Source organism: Cryptomeria japonica, chromosome 11 (assembly GCF_030272615.1).
Source record: "Cryptomeria japonica chromosome 11, Sugi_1.0, whole genome shotgun sequence".
Lineage (NCBI taxonomy): Eukaryota > Viridiplantae > Streptophyta > Pinopsida > Cupressales > Cupressaceae > Cryptomeria > Cryptomeria japonica.
The window spans coordinates 386,951,585-386,973,880 of record NC_081415.1 but is presented as its reverse complement, the minus strand read 5'-3'; the positions used below and the strand labels follow the sequence as shown (position 1 = coordinate 386,973,880).

Here is a 22,296-nt window from a genome sequence, read left to right as displayed (position 1 = left end):
ATTAAAGTTAAAATTTGCTAAACACCGATTCACCCACCCTCCGAGTGTTCCCTTGATTTCAACAATCTGACACTCCATCTGGAAAGCTAAAGAGTTTGATAAACTCATTGGATACTCATTTTGAGTCTTTTGAAAAATCTGCTAAGGTGAAGGTCCGCAATGAGTTTAATGCCAAAAGGCTTCGAACATTGAAAATAATGATTGCTGGTGATAGAGCTTCATTAGATGCTTGTGTTAAGAGTATGCAGGATGCATTATCCAAAGGAGGCAACATTTACAAATCATGCCTATCTTTGTCCAAGTTCACTAAGGATGTTGAGGAGAAGTCCAAAGAGCATGAAGATCAATTAGCCCAAATATCTGAATCTCTTGATCCTCTATTAGTTTCTATGAGTAGTCAAGAAGATCAGGTAATACCTTTACTTGACAAAATTAGGAGTCTAAGCCATGAAAAGGAAAGAATCATTGGCAGAGTTGGAGAACTTCGAAGTCATATTACTCCCAAGTTAGACACTATGCTTAGTGCTCTAAAGGATGCTCAAGATGCTCAAGCTTCCAATGAACCCTCAAATCTTAAATCAACAAAGATGCAAGCCTATCTGTTCAATGGTCTCATATCTGTCTTGGAGAGTCTCAAGAAGGGTTGGGATAGCCATTTGGATTCATCGAAGAACACCTTTGTAGATATCTTCAAATTTTTTTAAGGTCTCTGTGTATATATGCTTGTGTATAGAATTTTCGTGCAAACTTTTGGTTTCCGAAACCTCATCTTTGCATTGATGTCAAAGGGAGAATGTAGGATACTGAAAAATGTTAATCCTAGGGGGAGTTTTTAACATTTTGGAGTTCGGTTGTTAGATTTTTGGTTGCAATGTATCGTGTTTTGGTTTTGGTTCTGACACTTAGTCATTTTTCAGTAAGTTTTGCCATCAATGCCAAAGGGGGAGATTGTTGGCAAGAGACACTGCATAGATGATCCGATGTTGTCATTGTTGGCAACTAATGCTAATGCACCCATTCACATAGCTCAGTTTTCTTCTACCAGAAGTTAGATTGAGTTTTGGATAGGTCCGATGAATAGAATAGTGCATCCGACCGAAGGCAGTATTTTGGTTGGTTTTTCATTTCGGTTGAATATTTTGTGTTGCGGAGCTAGAGGAAGTTAGCTAGATGTCTGGAGTACCCTATTCCAGGTTTGTGGCCTCTGGTGATGATCATCATGGGAGTTAGAAGATCCAGTGTATAGGTTTTTGGTTAGAACAGTGTGGTGTGAACGTTTTGGTTAGTTGATCGATGTGCGGAATTGGTGGAATAATTTTTGGTGATTCTTTTTATGCTCGAGGATGTTTAGTTGATATTTGAGAAGTGTGTGGATAATTCTTTTAGTTCTGCATATGTATTGGAGTTCGGATTGAGCCGACTTGGTATACATGTTTCATTATTTGGATAATGTTCTTGGAGCCGACATGTAGAAGACCTAAATTCATGTTGCAGATATAAAAGACCGATGGATATGAGCAGTTTTGATATCGAGATGTATGTGGAAAGTATTTGGGATCGATTGTGCACAGTTACACATGCTCAAGTGAAGGATTTGTGCTTCGAAATAAAGCAAAATAGTGGAACATAGCAGTGTAGAAAAGCAACGTGAGATTAAGTGTCTTGTGCTTAACTGGAACTCTACCCAGACATTTGTAGATGTTATTTTTTCAATTCAAACATTCTAATTATCTTTTGTATAAAGATATTGATAGACAGTGAGTCTTCTTAGGGTTGTAGCCTTTGATATTTTGAGTAGAGAGCTCTAGGTAGTGTGCCTGAATGCATGTGCATTCCCCTATGTAATATTTCTATACTTCTATAGAGTATATTTATATTGTGGGTCTCATCCCCACTGTGGTTTTTTCCTTGACCCAGTTTTCCATGTATAAAATTTGTTGTTCTGGTGTTGTTGCTTATTGCTTTATGTTTCTACATTTTTCCTTTTGTTCATTTGCATTAAGTGGTTGAAAGTACAAGTTAATAAAATCAAAATTTGTAGAAAATTGATTAACCCCCCTCACAGTGTTCCTTGATTTCAACACTCAGTTTAGTTCATTTTTTTGTTTTTTCATAGTTAAAAAGTTGCAAAAGGTTTGGTTTTTCTTACTATGGGAGGATTAGAATAATCATCTTTTAAATTCACATACCACCCTAGCCCTTGCTTAATCTGAAAACCAATTCTAAATCGCAAAACCATGTTTTGAGAAACTTATACCCCAAAATTTTCATAGCCGGAAGTCTTAGATGACCATATTGCTTCAATCTAGGGGTTTAACATCCTACTTAGATGAGAACCAACCAAATTTGATCTATCACTTTGAGATCCTTCAATGTAGGGAGAAGATGGATGAGGCTATGGATCTAGTTTGGCATCTTTTGATTCAAACATGTGGACAATTGGAAGTCTTCCATGGAGCACATCATGAGACTATCCCTTCCATCTCCTTTCATAGAATAGCTTCTGCCTTGGCCATTAGATTTATTTATTTTCTTAAAGGGAGGAACATGATTTGTTGATCCTGAAATTCAGCATTTGTACTTGATTCATTCATCTTCATCGTCTCTTCTTTTCTCTCCAATAAGGGGGATATTGATTGTACTTATGTGACCAATTTAGTACTCCATGCCTAGTCACGTGTACTTTTTTCATATTCTTTTTCTCTTTTGGAGAGGAGTTTTCTTCCACTTGGTCTTTTCCTTTTCTCTGTTTGTGAGAGTTGCATTGGTTTGTACATGGATATTGTATGAGGTGAAAATTTCAAAGCAGAATGAATCATCAAACAAGACAACAAAAAAGCTCTATGATTCAAATTAATTCCAAAATCTCAAAACAATTAGAGAATTAATAAATGCAAACTTGAAATCAAATGAAAACCACACAATTATACCTCAATCAAGCATGCATCACATATACCTCCATTTGCTCCTCTTGACTTTCATGTATTGGTAATATGTTGCTCTTAGTATCTGTAGCACTATTATCACAATGTGATTGCATGAAAGCTTAAAGAGAAGGTTAAGAATGATAGATGATCAAGGTTGCTTCTATAGATTTTTTGATATCAACCATTGCTAGAGATCTGGTTGGAATATTTGATGATCAATGGTTGAGATTTGATAAAAAGGTTTAATTGAGATAAATACGAGGTTAACTAGTTGCATCATGGAGATATATAAAATTGATTGATCATGTAAGAGGATTGATTAGTTTGTTGAACTTGAAGTGAGTGTGAGTTGGAGAAATGGAACTGAAGAATTGATTAGCATTAAATAATTACAAATGAATTAATTGAGTGTATGAAAGAAAAATAAATAAATAAATATTTTTATCATTTAAGATAAATATGTTTAGAAAAGTTAACAATTAAATGCATTAAAAAAATATTTAATTATAAAAAACTAGAAGAAAAAGAACTAATTAAAAATTAAAAAAAAATTTAATTAATGTGCATGAAAAAATAATGACAAAAAGAAATAAATAAATTATTTAATTCATGTACATGAGAGATAAATAAATAGAATAAATATTTTATTTTTTAGAAAAAAATAATTTTAAAAATAGTAATTAAATAAATGAAAGAATTTATTTAATTGTAGAAGACTTAATTTACTAATTAATTAAAATTATTTAATTAATATTAGAAGAAAATTATTAAATAATTAAACAAAATTTAATCATGTACATGAGAAAAGAATTAAGAAAAGAATTGAAAAAATAAAATATTTAATTCATGTGCATGTGAGAAATAAATATAATAAGTTTATTTATTACTAGAAATATATTATGAATAATTAAATAAATTAAAATAATTTATTTAACTGTAGAAGAGAATGTTAGCTAATTAAATAATTCTTTGATTATAGGGAAAGTGGAAGAAAAGTATTTAATTAAATAGTTAAAAAATATTTGATTAATGTTGGAAGAAAATTAGATAATTAAATAATAACAATTACTTAGTTATGTGTAAGAAATAATTCATTAAATAATAAGAATTACTTATTTAATGTTGGAATGAATTAAGATAAATAAATAATAAAAAATTATTTAATTTATGATGGGGGAGGGATATTTGAAATTTAAATTGGAAATGGAAGAATGAAATAATTTAATTCAATAATTAAAATTATTTAATTAATTAAGAGAAAAGTTAGTAAAATGTCATTCGTAGAGGTTGGGACAATTTCATGTGTCTATAGATACGTAATCAAGACTCATTCATGGATGCATTTGACATTCATCTTTAGTTCTTTAGCTTATCTCTAAGTTGGGGGGAGGGTGGGTACTATGCAAAGGGGAGGATAATTGTTGGAGTAATTAGGACATTACCTAATTATTTAATTAAATAGGTACTTTAATTCCACTTATGTTAAACTTCATTGCTTTTTCCTTTTATTAGATAAGAGTAATAATAGCTTAAGTTGTCACATTTATTATGATTGTGACACTTAGCACTAGCTTATTTAATTTTCCTTTAGGGTTTGTATCTAGGATTTCATTCATCCTTTTTAAAAGGATTCATTCATTCATTTGTAACATATTCTTGTGTGCATCAATACAAAATTCTCAAGTTGTTGCAAATCTAGCTTGCTTGATCTTTCTTTGTGACAGGGGTTGCACTTGTTGGTTATCCTTGGGCTTGTGCGGTTCAATCCATAATTCCTACATACATATATATTCAAAACACATTATATTGACAAATATGTTTCTAACAAATGTATCTCTCAACCAAATAAAAATCTTTCACAAACCTCATGAAAATGTCATTATATACCAAAAGTGGCAATATCTAATTTCACCCAAGGAACCTCTATTTAAGGATACAAAGCAAATCTGGCTCATACTAAAATGCAATTTAATAATATTACTCACAATAGAGACTATCACCAAGTAGCACTTATTTACATTGGTAAAGCCCCAACATCTATTGTTAGCAAACATTTAATTACCAAGTAAAACAAATGCAGGCTTGAAATAAGACAAACATTCTAAAATATAGACCCATTGAACTTATGATATTCTACCGCCTAATCAAGCAACTTTAAATGTTAGTCAAATCCCTAAACTTGTTTTTTAAAAACCATCCACATTCCATAAGATTAAATTAGTGTAACAATGGGAAAAAATTAACTAAGTTACCGGTTTGAGGCATAGGGCCTACCGATTTGAGTCAAATACATGACTGGATTTGGTCTAACATAAAGATCATCCAAGGTGCCACCCCCAACTTTGACTAAAATATATCCCCCAACTTTGACTAAAAAGCCCCGAAATCTTAAAACATGGATTCCAATATAATTATAGCTAAAACAAAGCAATTTCTCATGTCATGTATCCATCTTTGTTGAACTTTTATTCTTTCTTGTCACTGTATGAATATAGTTGAAAATTCATTGGTGACGGAGATTGTACACAAATTTCTACAAAAGAAGTAAAGATCTTTTCAAGTTTTTTTGGTTTTTTTTTCTACATTTTTTTACAAATGAACTCTTTTGTTCTGTTTTATTTTCATTATTCTACAAGCCTATAACACATGCTTAATTTTTAAGAATAAGTTTATATATTTTTGTTTTCATCAGTTTATATTCTTCAAATGTGTTATTGTCAAACTTGTTATCATAGGTATTAAATGACAACTAGTTCTAGGTCCACAGGATAACCCCATTTAAAAGTATATCCAAACTCTTCCCTTTGCAAATATGAGAATATGGTACAACTTTCAAAGGTGAGGGTTATGTTTGGATTTGTAATGAGTATGATGTCAAATATTCATGCTCATAATAATTGAGTGAAAGGCCATTTGTTTCACATCCCTACACTAGGCATCAAAGTTTTCCTAAATAGAAATGGTGTACCCATTCCAAAAGCATCATTCAAGACATATATTAATGAGCAAAAAAAACACAAATCAAGCTATAGACCACCAATCAAATCATCCTATGTTAAGGAAAGGATCAAAGGATCTCGAGTAATGAAACCCTCCAACATATTCTAATCTCCAACCTATAGAGACCCACCCATTTTTATCCACAATTGAAGAACAACGTGCTACCCTTACACACATGAGATCTAAAAAATCCTTGGAAATGAAATTTCAAAACAAGCCTTGAGAGTTTACTGATCAACGCACTGTGAATTGCCTCTATGCAACTAGATTAACTTTTAATATTGTTCACTCACCATATTGGCAATAAATGATGGAAGCAATTATGTGATTCAAAAAGGTTACAAGTTCAAGGTTTTGAGGTGTGTATTATCTTATTGGAAAAAGAGGTGAAGTTTGTAGAGGAGTCATTGAAGCCCAGAAGGGACTTGTGGGCTGAAATAAGGATGTCCATAATTTTTGATATGGAGACATGAAAAAAATCGACCAATAATCGATGTTATTGTAGTGGCCTTCAAAAGGGCAATGTTTTTTAGAGCAATGGATTGTAGTTGAAGGATGGTGCACTTATTGCTAACATTCTCATGATGGCCATTCACAAAATGGGCCCTCAAAACATTGTAAGTCATAACAAATTGTCAAAAAATGTAGTGGTTGAATTATTGGTTGAGCACTATTTACACAGTTTTTGTACACCTTATATTGTTCACTCCCTCAACCTTATACCACAAAAATTTGACACCACAATTAATTGAATCAAACAAATGTATGCTAAAGCCAAAGAGATCCAAATGTTCATCACCATGCATCACAAGGCATATTTAGAATATTCTTGAAATCAGAGCTGCTAGAAGGAAATGAAGTAATAAGATTTATTTTAATAAAAAAATTTATTTTATTTTAAAATTAATTTTTGTAAATTTTATCTGTTTCTACTTCAATTTTCAAACAAATTAGATAAGAACCCATTTTGACTTCAACAAAAAAATTTGACATGACTAGTGAGGGTCACAAAGCACTTTCTAACATAAAAATCAACCCAAATCAGTCATGAAGCACTTTCTACTAAATCCCAATCTAAACCTGTCCATGCATTATGTGCTTCAATACATCATTGGTGTCATTTTATTTCTGCTAATTAAAAGGTCATTATTCTAAATTTCTGGTTCTGCATTTATATTTCTATTTTGAATACATTAACCATGCAAACCAAATTCTAACATAGCCATTAACCCAAATCAATCCATATGAACACAATCTAGCTCTATAAGGGTAACAAATATTTAAGCAAATGATCCTAGAAGGCATTTGGTGGGATCATGTGAATATCCCTTCTTTTCACTCAATGTTAAACACATTGAGTATGATCTATTATATTGACATGGATAAGCATTGTTTGAGAGACATACGATGGAATCAACTCAATGATTGAAAATAGGAAGCTATCATGAATGCAAAAGAGCACGACCCTAAAGAAACTTTCTTCAAACTACACAAAATTATTGAAGAGATGTGAAATAAAATGATCACTCCACTACATCTTGCTTTTACATTGATCCACAATTATCATAGTGTTGAGCTCTTCTCTTTGTCAACCAGAATTGCTCCATACAAAGATATTGAATTTAGTCAAGGGTATAAGACAACACTTTGCAGACCTTTTATTGATCTTGTCGTGCAAGATGTACATAGGATTGAGTTTATAAATTTTGTTTGCTCCAACAACCTATTTTTGATGCTCTTCATGATGAGTATAAAGTTGATGCTGACACTTGGTGATACTTCCATGGCCAATTATTCACATGCTTACAACCTCTTGCGATCAAAATTTTAACACAAATAAATTTTATTAATCAATTATTCTATCTTTTAAGTTTATTTATATTTTGTAATTTTATAACTCTTAATTCTCTAATTTACCAATATGATGATATTTTTGAAAAAGCATATGATGATGCTTGATCAATTACAATTGATTGTTGATGCTTGACATTATATATATGAATTTGACCGTGACATTGTAATATTTTTATTTTTATGGTGGTTTTATTTATTTTTACAACATAATATACTTGTGTGGTGTAGTTTGAACTAGATTCCTGCTACAACTATGCATATATTTAAGATTTTTTTAATATGTTCTTATATGATGAACCAAAAATTAACTGATGCTTGATTGTTGATGCTTGAGATTATTATTTTTTAGTTTTAATGTATAATATATATTAAGATATTTAAATTTGACTAATTGACATTTAAAAAAAAATTTTATGGTGGTCTTGTTCATTATACAATATATGATGCCATATGTGGTGTGGATTCAACTTGATCACTACTGAAATTATGCATATATTTATTATTTTAATCTTTTTATATGGAGAATCCCAAAATAAACCAACCCCCCCCTCCCCACCAAAATTAACTGAACCTGAAAACTAAACCATCAAACAGAAATAGCAAACCAATACTAGGACTGGTAACTTGAGGATTGATAAAGAAACCTAGTGCATGGTTGAGCTGTGAGATGGGGTGATCAGGATTAAATTGGGAAAATATTGAAATCTAATTTTTTTCAAAATTTTCTATGTTTTAGTAAATTGCAATTTTGAGGGTCTTCGGTGCATTTTTGGACAAATATGGTGCCCGGAAACATGATGAGATATCATTGATGTTTTCGAAATTTGGTTCTAGATTATTTGAATACCTTTCCAATGCATCAAACGGTTTGTAATTCGGAGCTAGGATGAGAAAGTTATGCCTTCTCAAAGTGGACTGAAATTTTATATTTAGTTTTTTGATAATTTTGATAGTTTTAGTAGTTTAATTGTAATAAACATTATGGTGACTCTTCGTTTCAATTCCAAGGGATTTGTGTGACCCTTGGGATACATTCGACTTGTATAAACTCCAATTTTGAATAGAATGGAGACAGTTTTTGGTTTGCAATCTTCTTGTTGTCAATTTTTGTGTTGAAATCTACAATACCGCAGGTATCACACCAGGTATTGTAATCTGGTTTTCATAAATCAGATCATGGGGCATTTGTTGCTGAAAGTTCTATGTCCCATACCATTGGACAAACCTCAGGTTTGTGTAAGGAGTTAAAAGCCTTTCTATATAAAAGTAGTTGTTTGTTAATTTATTGCAAATATGTAAAGAACCCATAGAATTATAATTTATGTTTTCAGAATAGTTTAAAGGGAGTAATAAAAACCATGCACACGTACTCTTTACCTCTTTTATTTGTTTATTTTCACTATAAAGCTTGAACTCGTTGAATACATTATTACTCACAAGCAGAGGTCCAGGGGTAAAGGAAATTGAACTAAAAATTTGGAAAATGTTGATTAATAAAACAGCTTTTGCCCCATTGAAAGTCCTTGCCCAATAATATGAAATCATACATAAGTCTAGAGATTTTCTATTCATCTGTAAAATATACCTAACCTTGTGGAATCGAATCCCTCCTTTAAACTTCTTTGAAAACTGTAAATGTACATATTGTTTTCATGAAATCCTTAATGCTAAGCAATGAAAAACACAAATCAAAGACAACAGTAAACTTGAAGCTTTCCAAGAACCTTGAAACAGTTGCATAATAAGAAGGGAACTTTAATAACCCTTCAGCTATAATGGTGAGTTCTTGGACAGTATGAGAAGCTGTTGTAGATGTTCGGATTTAGTAAAGCAGCTCTTCGAAAACTGGATCTACACTGTTAGCCCACTTTCCATGGTACAGGTCTAAAAGTCTTTCTGCTGGTGTAACACCTAAAATGAAACTCAAAATGGTGAATTTCTGCAAATCTTTAATGTAAGTTGCATCAAGGAGCATTTACAAAGGTATACATCGTTCACAGCTTGAATTTCAAGATACACAACATATTCAAATTGAAATAACTAATAAGTCTTCACATATGCATTACAATAAATCTTCACACTCATTCATTACGACAACAAAAGGTGGGATATTCTAGTTGCAATTGTCAATGTAAAAATAGAGAAGTAGAAGATAAGTAAACAACAATAACTTTAAGAATACTGAAATCTTATGGCTGTAATTTATTGCATCTCCTTCTATGATGTTCTTACACTGGTTAGAAAATAAATAAAAAGTTGCAGGCATTCTGGAATTCTATTTTTTTTTTTTTTAATTTATGCCTGGTAAACTTTTTAATGTGACCGGTGATACTGGCATGACACGCCCTCCAGCTCCATGAAAACCGCTTTTGACCCGGAGCTATGACCCGGTGAGGCCACAAACAGGGGACCTCATCCCCACACTTCACTTGTTCAAATCCACGAGCTCAACGGCCCAACAGGGATTTGAACCTTGGTGGCCGCTTCACCAACGAAGTATTCTAACCGCAACACTACATGTCCGAAGACAAGTATTCTTGAATTCTATTACCCACTCTAAGGATAACTATTTTTTTCAGGAGAGTTTTGTATAGGACCTCAATTGCTGTGGCTTAAAAACAGTGGGGTAGAGAGCATAGCTTCCTAATCTTGTATGCATGCAAGATAAAGATTATTATGGTCATATTTGTTGGTGTAATGCAGTTATTACACCATAGGTTAGGCTTACTTTGGTGGTGTGTTAGGTTGAGTTATGCTTGTCCTTCTTGGAGTGAGAGGTGTTACCCTCTTCTATAAGAGTTGCAGTTTAAGATTTCTTGGAGGGTGCGATGTTTCCTCATTCATTGGGAGTTACAATTCTTAGAGAGTGAGGTGTCATCCTATTCCCCTCCTACTTTCTATAAATACAACTTAATTGTGTATTGCCCCTCCTAGACTTGTATTTTGATTGCGTCCTGATAGACTTATTTAGACATATGATGGTTACTTGGATGGTTATTTATGACTCTTCTGCTATATTAGATGGTATCATTGATGCTACGACTCTATGTGGATTTATGATTACTCAATATGACTTATTATGTTTTGGAGCTTCATATGGTTGACAATGTTAGTACATACAATCACCTTGATGGATTGATTTATATGGTTCATGGATATATATATATATGTGTGTGTGTGTGTGTGTGTGTGATCATTGATCATATGGATTATGATGACACTAACCCTATTTCATGATGATGATTATATGCAGTGTTTTGGTATTATATATATTGTGTGACTGTCTTCGTGAGTAGAGATGATGCCATATCACTCATTGCAAACATGATATGTCGTCGCGATTCTCTATCACATGCATGCTTAATATGATGTATATGTTGTGTTTAGTCTTTGATGCAGGTTTGCACGTACCGGACATTGACTCAACCTGGCTCATAAGTTTGAACGTAACCTATCCCAATGGCAAGTTGTTGGAGATGACATAGTTTCCCTCACACACTATAAGTCTAAGATGTATACCTTGTTAGTTTATCCTGATGTCTTTTTCTTGGTTGATCTTTCTTTAAGATCAACTAAGAGACGTCGTGTATTGGTTAAGTCTCTTCTACCTTGTTTCGTAGGTCATGAGGTCAAATATCTCTGACTTCTTATTTTGATTAGTCGTGACTTGATTATTGGCTTTATTGCATGATTGGATTATTTATTTTAATTAAGAATTTAATTAAGTAATTAATTTATTTAATTTTATTTATTGATATTTAATTGAGCTTTATTTATTGTTTAATTATTTAATTTGTTTTATTTATTGTTGAAGATCGACATTTATTTAGTTATTGTTCTTAATTTAATTATTTGTTTGGGTTCTATTTATTTTATTTATTTATTGATGTTGATATTAATAATGATAATTAATTATAAATCATTATGTGGGAATTATTTAATAAAGTATGGGTAAATAATATTATTTTTACCTACCGTTTAATTTTGAGAAAATATTTGTATTTTCCAATTAATTGTCATATCTATACTAAGTAATTGAATTTGATTTATTTCTACCTACCTTTATTTGATTGGCCGGCTTGATTGGGTCGGTAAGAAATATATATATTTATATTATGCCTTTTTCGAACTTTGTAAAGGTAAGTAAGATATATGTTTTTTGGAATTTTTCTATTGGTCAAGAAAACTATAGTCTTAAATTTAATTTTCTATTTATTTTGGCTTGCTGGTCTGTGCGTGGGTTAATGATCCGACAGATCTTTGCAAGAGGATTTTCGAATTTGGATTTGGAATTTGAATTGCGATTTGGATTTTGGAAGGCTTGGCATTTTCAGATTTCCTCTTCAATTTTGGTTTTGCGAATTGCAGGTTGGTGGTTCTTACTTTTGCATTTTCTTTCTGGAAAAGATTGTCTTCTCTGTGTTTGCAATTTGTGAATTTGATTTGCTCTTGGAGTTTGATTTGATGTGGAAATGATCTTCATTAGTGAATTTCAGTTGTTGTGCAAGTTTGAAATGCGGGAAGTGCAGATTTGGCTTTCTGGGTTCCTTGTGAATTACTGTGTTTTCACTGTGACTGTTACGCGGAAGTGTGGATCTTTCCTTTCACTTGTCTTACATGTTTTCAGACCTTGTCTATCTTGTTAAGTTTCTTCTTGTTGTTGATTACCTTCCTCTCTCTCTCTCCTCTATGGTTTTGGCTCCCATTTCTCAGTTTTGATCAGTGGGAGAGAGATTTTCTTTTGCACCTTTTTACTAGGAAGCATAAGATGAATATGTTGATCATCTATGATGATATTTTGATGTTTCAGACCTCCTGTGTTTGGTATGAGGGTCGTTTTATACCCCTGAGTCTTCTTGAGACCCCTCCTAAGCCATATGCCTTTGTAATGAATTGATCTCTGCACTTTGACCAAAAACGCCATGGAAACACCTAGAAACGCCATGCAAACTACCAGAAACGCCACCCTACATACCAGGAACACCACCATACATGTCAGGAACACCACTGTTTGTACCATATGCTCTGTCAAACTTACCATGAGAGTTGAGGTCCTGATTTGCAGATTCAACCAAATTGACCAAAAAAGCCACCCTAGAAACCAAAAACACCATCATATTGAACAAAAACATTACCATACATGCTAGAAACGTTACCATACCTACCAGGAACGCTACCCTAGGTTTCAAGGGTGCTAAGTTGTCCCGAGGGTCTCCGGAAGTCAGCTTTTAGCTTGTTTGAGTGCATCTTTGGTCTGTGTGTGTACTCCAGAGGCTTGTGCAATATGTATTGACTTTCTCAAAGTTGATTATGATGTTGTTTGATCCCTTATGTTGTTTGATCCGGTAAGAAGGTTCATGCCTTGCTGATGAGATGATTCCTATGCGATTTGACGCTTCGGCGAGAGGGAGAATGCCTCACTATTGAGGGATTGATTTTATGATTCCAGTGGGATGTGCTATGCCTCACTGTTGAGGATTTGATGTTATTTGTACCTCTTTGATGTTTTGCATCCACGATTGGCTTATGTTGATGTTGCATTTGTGAAGGTCTCCTTTGAGTTGACCCTTGAGTCCTTGTTGCTCAGTTTGTATTCAGTTGTTGTTGTGGCTATTGTACCTTCTTGATATTTCATGATGGTGTTATTTGTTTATTTGATTTGTATCTTTACCCTATGGCCTTGGTTCATGGATGGGGGAGTGGGCTCTTGCATGTATTGGTTCTAGGTTGTGAGTACTAGACCTCTAGGAAGGGGGTCTAAACCTAGGATACCACATGAAGAGTTGATGGTATAATTGAAAGTGATAACATAATAATAATTGATTAGAGGGTTGGGTATTAGGAATAAATCTAATCAAGATAAAGAATATGACTTTGTATGCTCCAATTGGACGGACCCAGGGAGATGTTTTTGGGATCCTAGATTAGGAAGACCGTTGGAGCGGTATACACGATCTCCCTTGAGTTACTCCAAGGTGGAGACAGATGCCACATGAGGTTAGCGTGTGATGACACTCTACCCCACATATATCCATTGTCCATATGCCTTGTTTTATTGATTTGCCTTTGAAGGAGGATTGCATTGATTTAGCACTTCTTGTACTTCGGTATTGTATCGTTGTGTTTGGGTCTCGTGAAGTCATGTTGTATCCTTCGGTCGATAGGTGTCAGCTTAGGTCTCGAGTGTGAGTTGGAACCTTTGTCATCTCCTAGCACGAGAGGTGGTTCCTTCATTGGTTCCACATGGTCGAGTAGTTGATTGCCTTCTTCCATTGGGATGCTCTCCTTGGTGATGCGTATGTGGATTAGATTCTTCATGAGATTGTGCTATTGGATTTCTATGTTCGTGAAAAGAAGACATTATATCATAATGAAATATGTATGTAAAAGAAATGATGTATTCTTGTATTGAACTATCATGTATTTGAAAAGGAAATTGTTTGAGGACTTGATGTTAGATTTACGTATAGACCTATGGTTATTTCATGATGTAAAAAGGTGCTTGCTATGAGTTTAAAATAATTATGGGAATGGATTGGTTTATTTGTACTTGAGATGTATTACATTCATGAGATGGATAGTATTATGTTATAAAATAAATGATAGATAGATGAAATGGATAGCATTGATCTATACTTGAGTAACTAGATGATCATGGATACTAAAGGTTAAATGATTTGTGTAATATTATGTGTTTGGGACTTTGTATAAGATAATAATGATGATTTGATTATGAAAGAGATTATGCATTCTTGGTGTTAGGTTTCTATACATAAATGTAGAAGGATATGTTGTAGAGGTTAGGAAGAATGCTTCGATGTCTCTTTAATGTATAGAATGATTAATATGTAAAAGTGCTTATGGAATCTATGTGATTGTGAAATGGAGTAAATAGGTGATTTTGTGTTGTATATTTATATTCATGCTTTGAAAATTGAGTTATGTCATGCCTTAGAATGATTGATGGAAAGAATAGAATAGTTGCATTGAAGCTTCACTTGAGTAGTTAGGAATTTGATCTTCTTGATAAATGGATGTTATGATAGAATGTTGCTAGGTAGTGACGTTAAGATGCCCTAGGGAAAAATTGTGTTGCAAGAGTATATTTGAAATATGATAATGTTAGAAGGTTTAATCCGCTTGCGTAGAATGGGTTTACAATGTTTCTATTTGATGTTACATGTGTTATTGCATTTGGATGATGTTGTATCGATGTATGTTAATGTTGGAATAATGTAATGGATGTTTTTAAAAAAAAGTTAGTAGTTTTTAGTTTATTTCTCTAGGGTATTTTGGCGGGCATTACACATTGCGTCTATTATTTTCATTTTTATGAACAAAATAGCAAGATTTTGTTTCACTTCATGTGTGAGTGTCATTTTTCTTTGAGCAACTAGGTTATGGGAGATAGTTTTAAGGCATTTGATCTTGGGGCAAATATTTCATGCTATAATCTAAAATCTTACATGGTGGTAAAGAAAGTTTGCACATAGGCTAGTTTATTTCCATTTTGTAGGAAATTTTTCTTGAGTTGTAAGCAACATTTTAAAGGTTTATTTATTAATTAATTAATAATTTTTTGAGTGATTGCTAAAGCAGATCTAAACTCACCAATGGAATGTTTGGAAACATAGGTTTTGCCTTTTGTTTTGTCATAAACAAACATCTAGAAGTGAAATTAAAAAGAGTTTCAAATTATTATTTTTTGTAGGTAACTTTATTTTGGAATATCTTAGAGCGAATTTGAGATCACCATTGCATTTGGAGTAGCCAAAAACCTTAAGGTCGTTTTGAATGGAGATTTTCAATGTATGCACCACCCCATAATAGGAACGTTCAGTTTATAACAAATTCTTATCCGAAATTTTCAAGAGTTCAAGAATTGCACTAATGTTCTATAAAATACTTAAGCTAGACCATTAGTTTTTAGGTAGAAAGCAATGGATCTCCTCCTCTTCATGGCCAGTTTCACCTACAATTAGGTCTAAAATATGGCCATAAATCTTTAATATCTATTTTAAATGAAGGTTGTACACAATTGAAATTATGCCTACATATTGATAGAGAGCGAGTTTGTTACTTCTTTATCACAAGCAACCATGCCCTTTTCTTGGACAAAGGTAACCCATCTACAAAATCCATGGAGGTCTATTCCTATGGTTTTGATGCAAAGGTGGTTAGGAGTCCCAATAAAGAGGTTCAAAGGCCTTAACCCCATGTTCCTATCCCTCTTATTGCATCCAAAAAAGTGTGGGGATCAAAGACCTTAACCAAGCATGGAGAGGTTCTGATAAGGCCTCAATGAAGAGCACTACTAACCTCCTTTCTAAAACATCTGGAACTATAATAGAAACTCTATAAATATGCAATGTATCAACAGTACCACTCTACTTCAACTGTGCCAACTCTCTAAAGCGTAGCTGTAGATCTTTCTTACCAAATCTACCAATAAGCTTCTGGTTGAACTCTGCATTGGAATTAATTGTCCCCGAGTCACTAATCCGTGGTACCACCATTCGTGAGCCTTACCATCCAAATTTATAGTAGCATATTTGACAGCCTCATTTTCGAACATGGGGTTTAATGAAAAATAAGTGTCCAATTTTTACACCCAGATCTAGTTGTACATCTATTGGAACTATCAAATGTGGGAATAGAGAGCTTACCCAATTCTTCTACATATCATGGTTATTGGGGCCCCTATCTTTCCTAGGCCTGAACCCTAGCTTGAGCTGGCAAAAATCCTGTAAAGATATAGCAGCATGGAACTCATCATAAAGCCCTTGCATCTTGTTGGTTTCCTCCTGTTGCAACATTATTTTGCAAAACAGTATGCATCAATGGTTTAGCAGTTGTTTCAATAGCAATCTTGGAATGGTTATTAACTGGTATGTTCATGTTACTAGCCTCCCCATTGTTACCTCAGTTGTTTTGATTGCCATTATTATATCCATTGTTTTGATTTCTGTTCATGTGTTGCATCATGTGTCATTAATAGTATCAACTACTACTGCCCTCTTGCAAGATCATTAGAAGTTTGCATGGTATTGCCTTCATTCTGCTCTCTCCTGTCACTCATGCTCTCTGGAGCTCCCGCAACAGACAAATCTGCAATAGGAACTTCCTTTTCAAGCTTCAGCTGCTTTGGTGGATCCTCTGTCCTAAATTAATACCTTTGTGGACCCTTTGTTGCAAAAGAAATTTCTGCTACTAAAAGGTGGCTCAAATCCCCATAGGGTAGTAGGATACTCTGCTCTAATACCACTGTAATATGCTAGATATATTTTTGCAATTTTCCCACAGTTTTACTAAGCAGACATTTTGTCAAACGAATTGCATCAAGTTGTTTTGAAATAGTTTCAATTGTTCTGATGGATATTGTGCATAATTTTCATAGCATAAAATTCCCAGACATTTATAAATTGCAGTACTTCATTTTTGCCAAGAGTTGTTACACATGTTGACATATAAAATTTCTTACAGCTAATATATTGCTGTAAAGGGAAAAATGAATTATACAAAAATTCAACAATTGAAACTTAGTATTTTAATCCAACGAATTGCATCAAGTTGTTTTGAAATAGTTTCAATTGTTCTGATGGATATTGTGCATAATTTTCATAGCATAAAATTCCCAGACATTTATAAATTGCAGTACTTCATTTTTGCCAAGAGTTGTTACACATGTTGACATATAAAATTTCTTACAGCTAATATATTGCTGTAAAGGGAAAAATGAATTATACAAAAATTCAACAATTGAAACTTAGTATTTTAATCCAAATTATGCTGACCTGAATCTTCAGTCAGCAACACTAACCACCAATCAGCAATCATTCCACAACTCCAAACATTGTCATTGCCCATTCCTTAGCAAGTATGGCTCCCCAATAAATGTTATGGCAGCCAAGTTGAATGTGTTGGCTTCCTTCAAGGCTGCGTTGACTATGTGCTCTTCAAAAGGCTGTGTGAAGCCTTCATTCTGTGCAGACTCCTCAATAAAGAAATATTAGGTTGTAGCGCTCCACCTAGTGAGGGTACAGCTCGGCCAAGTCTCAACAGCAATAAATAATTTACTATTATTTTTATTTCTTTCCTTCTCAACGTAAAATCGCGTACCCTCAATCAATTTGCACACATCACACATAATCTTCTAGTTTCTTCATTCTCCTCAAACACCACTAATAAATTTATTATTTGCCTGCAAATCTCCAATAAATTTATACTGTAATGGCCACCCTTATATCTCCGTTATGTATTTTGTTCTTTGGTTTGCAATGATTGAATGTGTTTTAGAGTTTGTTTGCTTTGCAATGCTTTGAAAGGACAAAACCAAAATAACTCGCAACTAAACACCAAAAATAGGGATCTTTTATAGAACTGAAATTAACTTGCAGAAGTCAATGCAACTCAGAAAATTCCAGAATTTAATAGCAGCTTCAATATTTAGTTTTTCATTGAAATATCAACAACCCAGTCAAAGTTTTAAAACTCGGCTTGCCACGGACTTGGCAAATCAAAAATTTGGACTCGGACTCGTGAAAGACTCGCGAAAGACTCGGCAAAAAAAAAAACCGTAGTTTTACAAAAAAAATTAATGCATTTAGAGAACATAAGAGCCATAATTGAAACATTACACATGTTATATGATCTACAAACACACAATATTTGAAATTTCATCATTCATACTCATAGTTTCAACTCTAAAATGCATAATAGCAACATAAGTTTATAAATGTTTTACAAAATTACATATAATGATATGTCCAACTCCAAATGTGCAAAACAACAATGAACAAACTAAAGAGAAGACTACATCTTCCTCTTTGTATTTCTCGTAATATAGCTCAATTTATCTGATTTTATCTTCTTTCCTCTCCTCCTTCAAACCCTACAAACCTGTTATAACCTATGTTACCCCAAGTTTCCGGGACAGGGGGGGCGGGGGGGACGAGTTTCCGGGACGGCAATTTTTTTTGCCAAATTTGGGGACGAGGGGGACGGCTATATAAAATATAGGGAAAATTTAAAATATATAGGAAAATTCTAAATGTTCATATGAAAACATGGATAAAGCATGCATCTATACATTATATTCATATGAAAATATGGATATAGCATGTGTATGATGCTATGAAAACATTTTAGAATGCAAACATCGAACATACAACATTATCAATAGACTCAATACTCAATATGCACTCATAATTCAGAATTTCAATTCATTCACATTGTCAATATGCATATCATAATAGATATTAAAGAAATAACATACAAAATGCCCAAAGGCCACACAGCTGCCATATTGTTTCATTGTCAATTGCGATATGGAAATCAAAATAGTACTAAGTAAATACTAAAAAGCAAAGTATAATATTTATTATTTAATATTTTATTATTTAATTTATTTTCTATTTATAAATTTTTAAAATTTATAATATGAATTAATTTAAAATTATAAATATTTGATATGAATTAATAAATTTAATGTTGCCTTTTAATTTTTGATAGAGGGCCCATGTTAGAAAAATAATAAAATATAGATAGTCGTATTTTGATTTCATAACTATTCAAATTCAATAATAAAAAAATTGATAGTCGTTTTTTAAATTTTTTCAATATAGAGGGCCCATGTTAGAAAAATTTAAAAAAAATTGAAAATACGACTTTTTTTTTTTAATATTTTTCCCTAGCTCTAGATGTGGGGGACGTCTAGCTGTCCCCAATCCGTCCCCAGCCGTCCCCAATCCGTCCCCCCGTTTCGGGGACGTCCCCTCAAAATTCTGACAATTTGGGGACGGGGGGGGACGGACATCCCCTGGCCGCCCCAAGTCCCCGAAACGTCCCCGGGAATGGGACGGGGGTTTTCAGGTAGGGGATGCGTCCCCGAGTTTCGTAGGTTAACAAAACAAAACAAAACTGAGTTTTATTGCTTGAATGGCATGTTTTCTGGGCTACGTGAGTCCATATGAAAGACTCGTGAGTCCAAGCAAAAGACTCGCGCAAGTCCTCGGCGAGTTGACTCGTGGCTCCCATGGACTCGTGAATTTGTGGCAAGTCCACGAGTCTTAAAACTATGAACCCAGTACATGAAATATGGTCTAATATCTAAATCCAACATACCCAGAAAAAGTTATTGGTTTTGGCAAACTGCTGTTCGGAAGTCCAGCCTATGAATGCTCTCAAAAACAGCTCGCTACCCCAAGGATAAGTTGCCAAATGCTATTGAATGTTTGCTGCTATTTGTTCTGGTTTAGGGCACCACCAATGGAAGAGTTTTGCAATCTCAATGAAGCCAACACACTCACAACTCCCAATGCAGCCCCTCTATGATGTACGGTCAGCCAAGAAGGGTACGGCCAGCTCAAACAAGGAAATATCAGATTTTTGAATCTCCAAATCTGCTCACTGAATTGTCCTCTCAATCTGCTCTTGCGGATTTACTTTAAAAATCTGCAGATAATTGGTTCTCAGAAAACTCCACTGAAGCTCAATAATGCTACCTAAATGGCAACACACAAACCTCCCAGAGGTCTTTCAAAAGCGTAGGAAGTGCTGCTTATGAGGGTGTTTGTCCTCACAAACCTGTAGAATCAATCTTCTCCAGAAGATCAGTATTTCACATATCATTTTCAGCATGTCCGAAAAAGCATACAAAGAGCCCATATATTCTTTCCTCAAGGAGTGATCCATCTTGCCTGGAAAATGTGGGACAAATAAAGTTTTACTTTATTTTATTTCCCCACTTGAGTCACCAACTTGAGAGACACTTTTAATAAATATTGGGGAACATCAACCTATGTCTCCCAAGTACCCCTTTTAAAAGTCACTTGTAAAATAAAATCCTTTTTATCTCCAAAATTGATTTCTTCATTAAAATAATGAAAATTCGACATGCAAGGTCCCTATTTTATGCTTCCAAGATTTAAAACTCCTTCCCTCGGTTCTGACGAGCTATCACAATAAGGTGCATTTTAAATATTTTAACTAATTTTTTGCAACCTTAGTAAAATACTTAAATATATGCTCTTAATGCACCAATTTGACCAAAATTGTAGGAAAGCATCAGAATTGAAATCTGACCGCATTGGAGTGAGCCTGCTGAAACATAATGACAAATGGAGCCAATCGAGAGATTTACTATCATAGTTTAAAAACTCGCGGACTCGCCACGGACTCGCGAGTCCTTGGGAGCCGTGAGTCGACTCGCCTAGGACTCGTGAGGCGAGTCCAAGCAAGTCCCTGTGAAAGACTCGTGAGTCTTTCGCAAACACTCGTGTGTCTTTCGCAAACACTCGTGTGAGTCTTTTGCTCGAACTCACGAGTCTTTCGCAGGGACTCGCGGGCCCAGAAAAGATGTCCATAAAGGGTTAAAAATGACTTTTTTTTTTGTTTTTCACTTCATTTTTATTTTTGTTTGGTTTTAGCAGGTTTGTAGGGTTTGAAGGAGTAGAAGGAAGAAGAAAAAATCAGCAAGAGAGATCTAGGTAGGGATTTTTTCTCTTTCTTTTTTTTTCATTTGAATCATTTTATTGTTTTGAAACTCAAAAAAATCTTGAAAAACAAGGGGATATGCTGCCAAAATTTTTTCTATTTTCTTTCCTAAGTTATTTCCTCATTTTTTTTTCTTGTTTTTGAATGCTATTTTTCCCAAATGATTCATTGTCATTTTTTTTGTTGATTTTCCATAAAACCCTGCTGATTTTTTTATTTTCATGTTAAATCAGCAATGGCAAGTTCAACTCCAAGGGCAACCCTAAGGTTAGGAAGACAAAAAGATAAAGCATGGAAATATGGGATTGCAGGAAGCAAAAAAGGGGAGGTCACTTGCACCGAATGTACAAAATGGATGACTGGTGGAATCAATAGATTAAAATACCACCTTGCACAAATACCTAGATATGGTGTGGAGGCATGCCCCAAATCAACTCCTGAAATTATTAGAGAGATGAAGGCCATTCTTGCTGAGAAAGATATGCATAAGGAAGAAAGGCAAAAAACAAGAGAAGCCATGGCAGCTGCAATGAATCCCACATTGTCCACTTCGGGTCCCATTGGTCACACTCGGGGTCGTCAGTCACTTTCATCTTTTGGTGACAATGAGGGTGAGGCTAGTGGCACTCCTATTAGATCAGACCCTAATTTTTTTGTACCACGCAATGTTCCAGGTGCACAACCTTCACTTGAAGGTACAGGATGGAATAAAGAGAAGCATGAACAAGCACGGATAGCAGCTTCAAACTTTTGGTTTTACATTTCAATGCAGCAAACAATGTGTATTGGGAAGGTTTTGTTAATGCAGTAACAGTTGCGGGTAAGGGGTTTAAGGCCCCAACAGGTCATAACTTCAGTGGGCCATTGCTAGAGAAAGCTATGCAAAATACACAAGGTGTGGTTGATGATCAGAAAAGGTATTGGAAGAGAAAAGGATGCAGCATTTTATTTGATGGATGGACAGATGGACGGAATAGGATTCTTCTCAACTTCTTGGTGGCTTCAAATGGTGCAATGGTAT

The 22,296-nt window shown here is 34.0% G+C and overlaps 1 protein-coding gene across 3 annotated transcripts in view; it reads right to left on the bottom strand.

Annotated features, from left to right (window-relative positions):
• Nucleotides 1-9,267: 9,267 nt before the first annotated feature.
• The window catches only part of LOC131034270 (glutamate--cysteine ligase, chloroplastic), a 229,499-nt gene continuing 216,470 nt past the window's right edge, over nt 9,268-22,296 (bottom strand). For all 3 annotated transcript variants that reach the window (XM_057965713.2, XM_057965711.2, XM_059213989.1), the window contains one exon: nt 9,268-9,692. In XM_057965713.2, the coding sequence (XP_057821696.1) occupies nt 9,604-9,692 (89 nt within the window). In that variant the 3' untranslated portion in view covers nt 9,268-9,603. The remainder of the gene's footprint in view (nt 9,693-22,296) is intronic.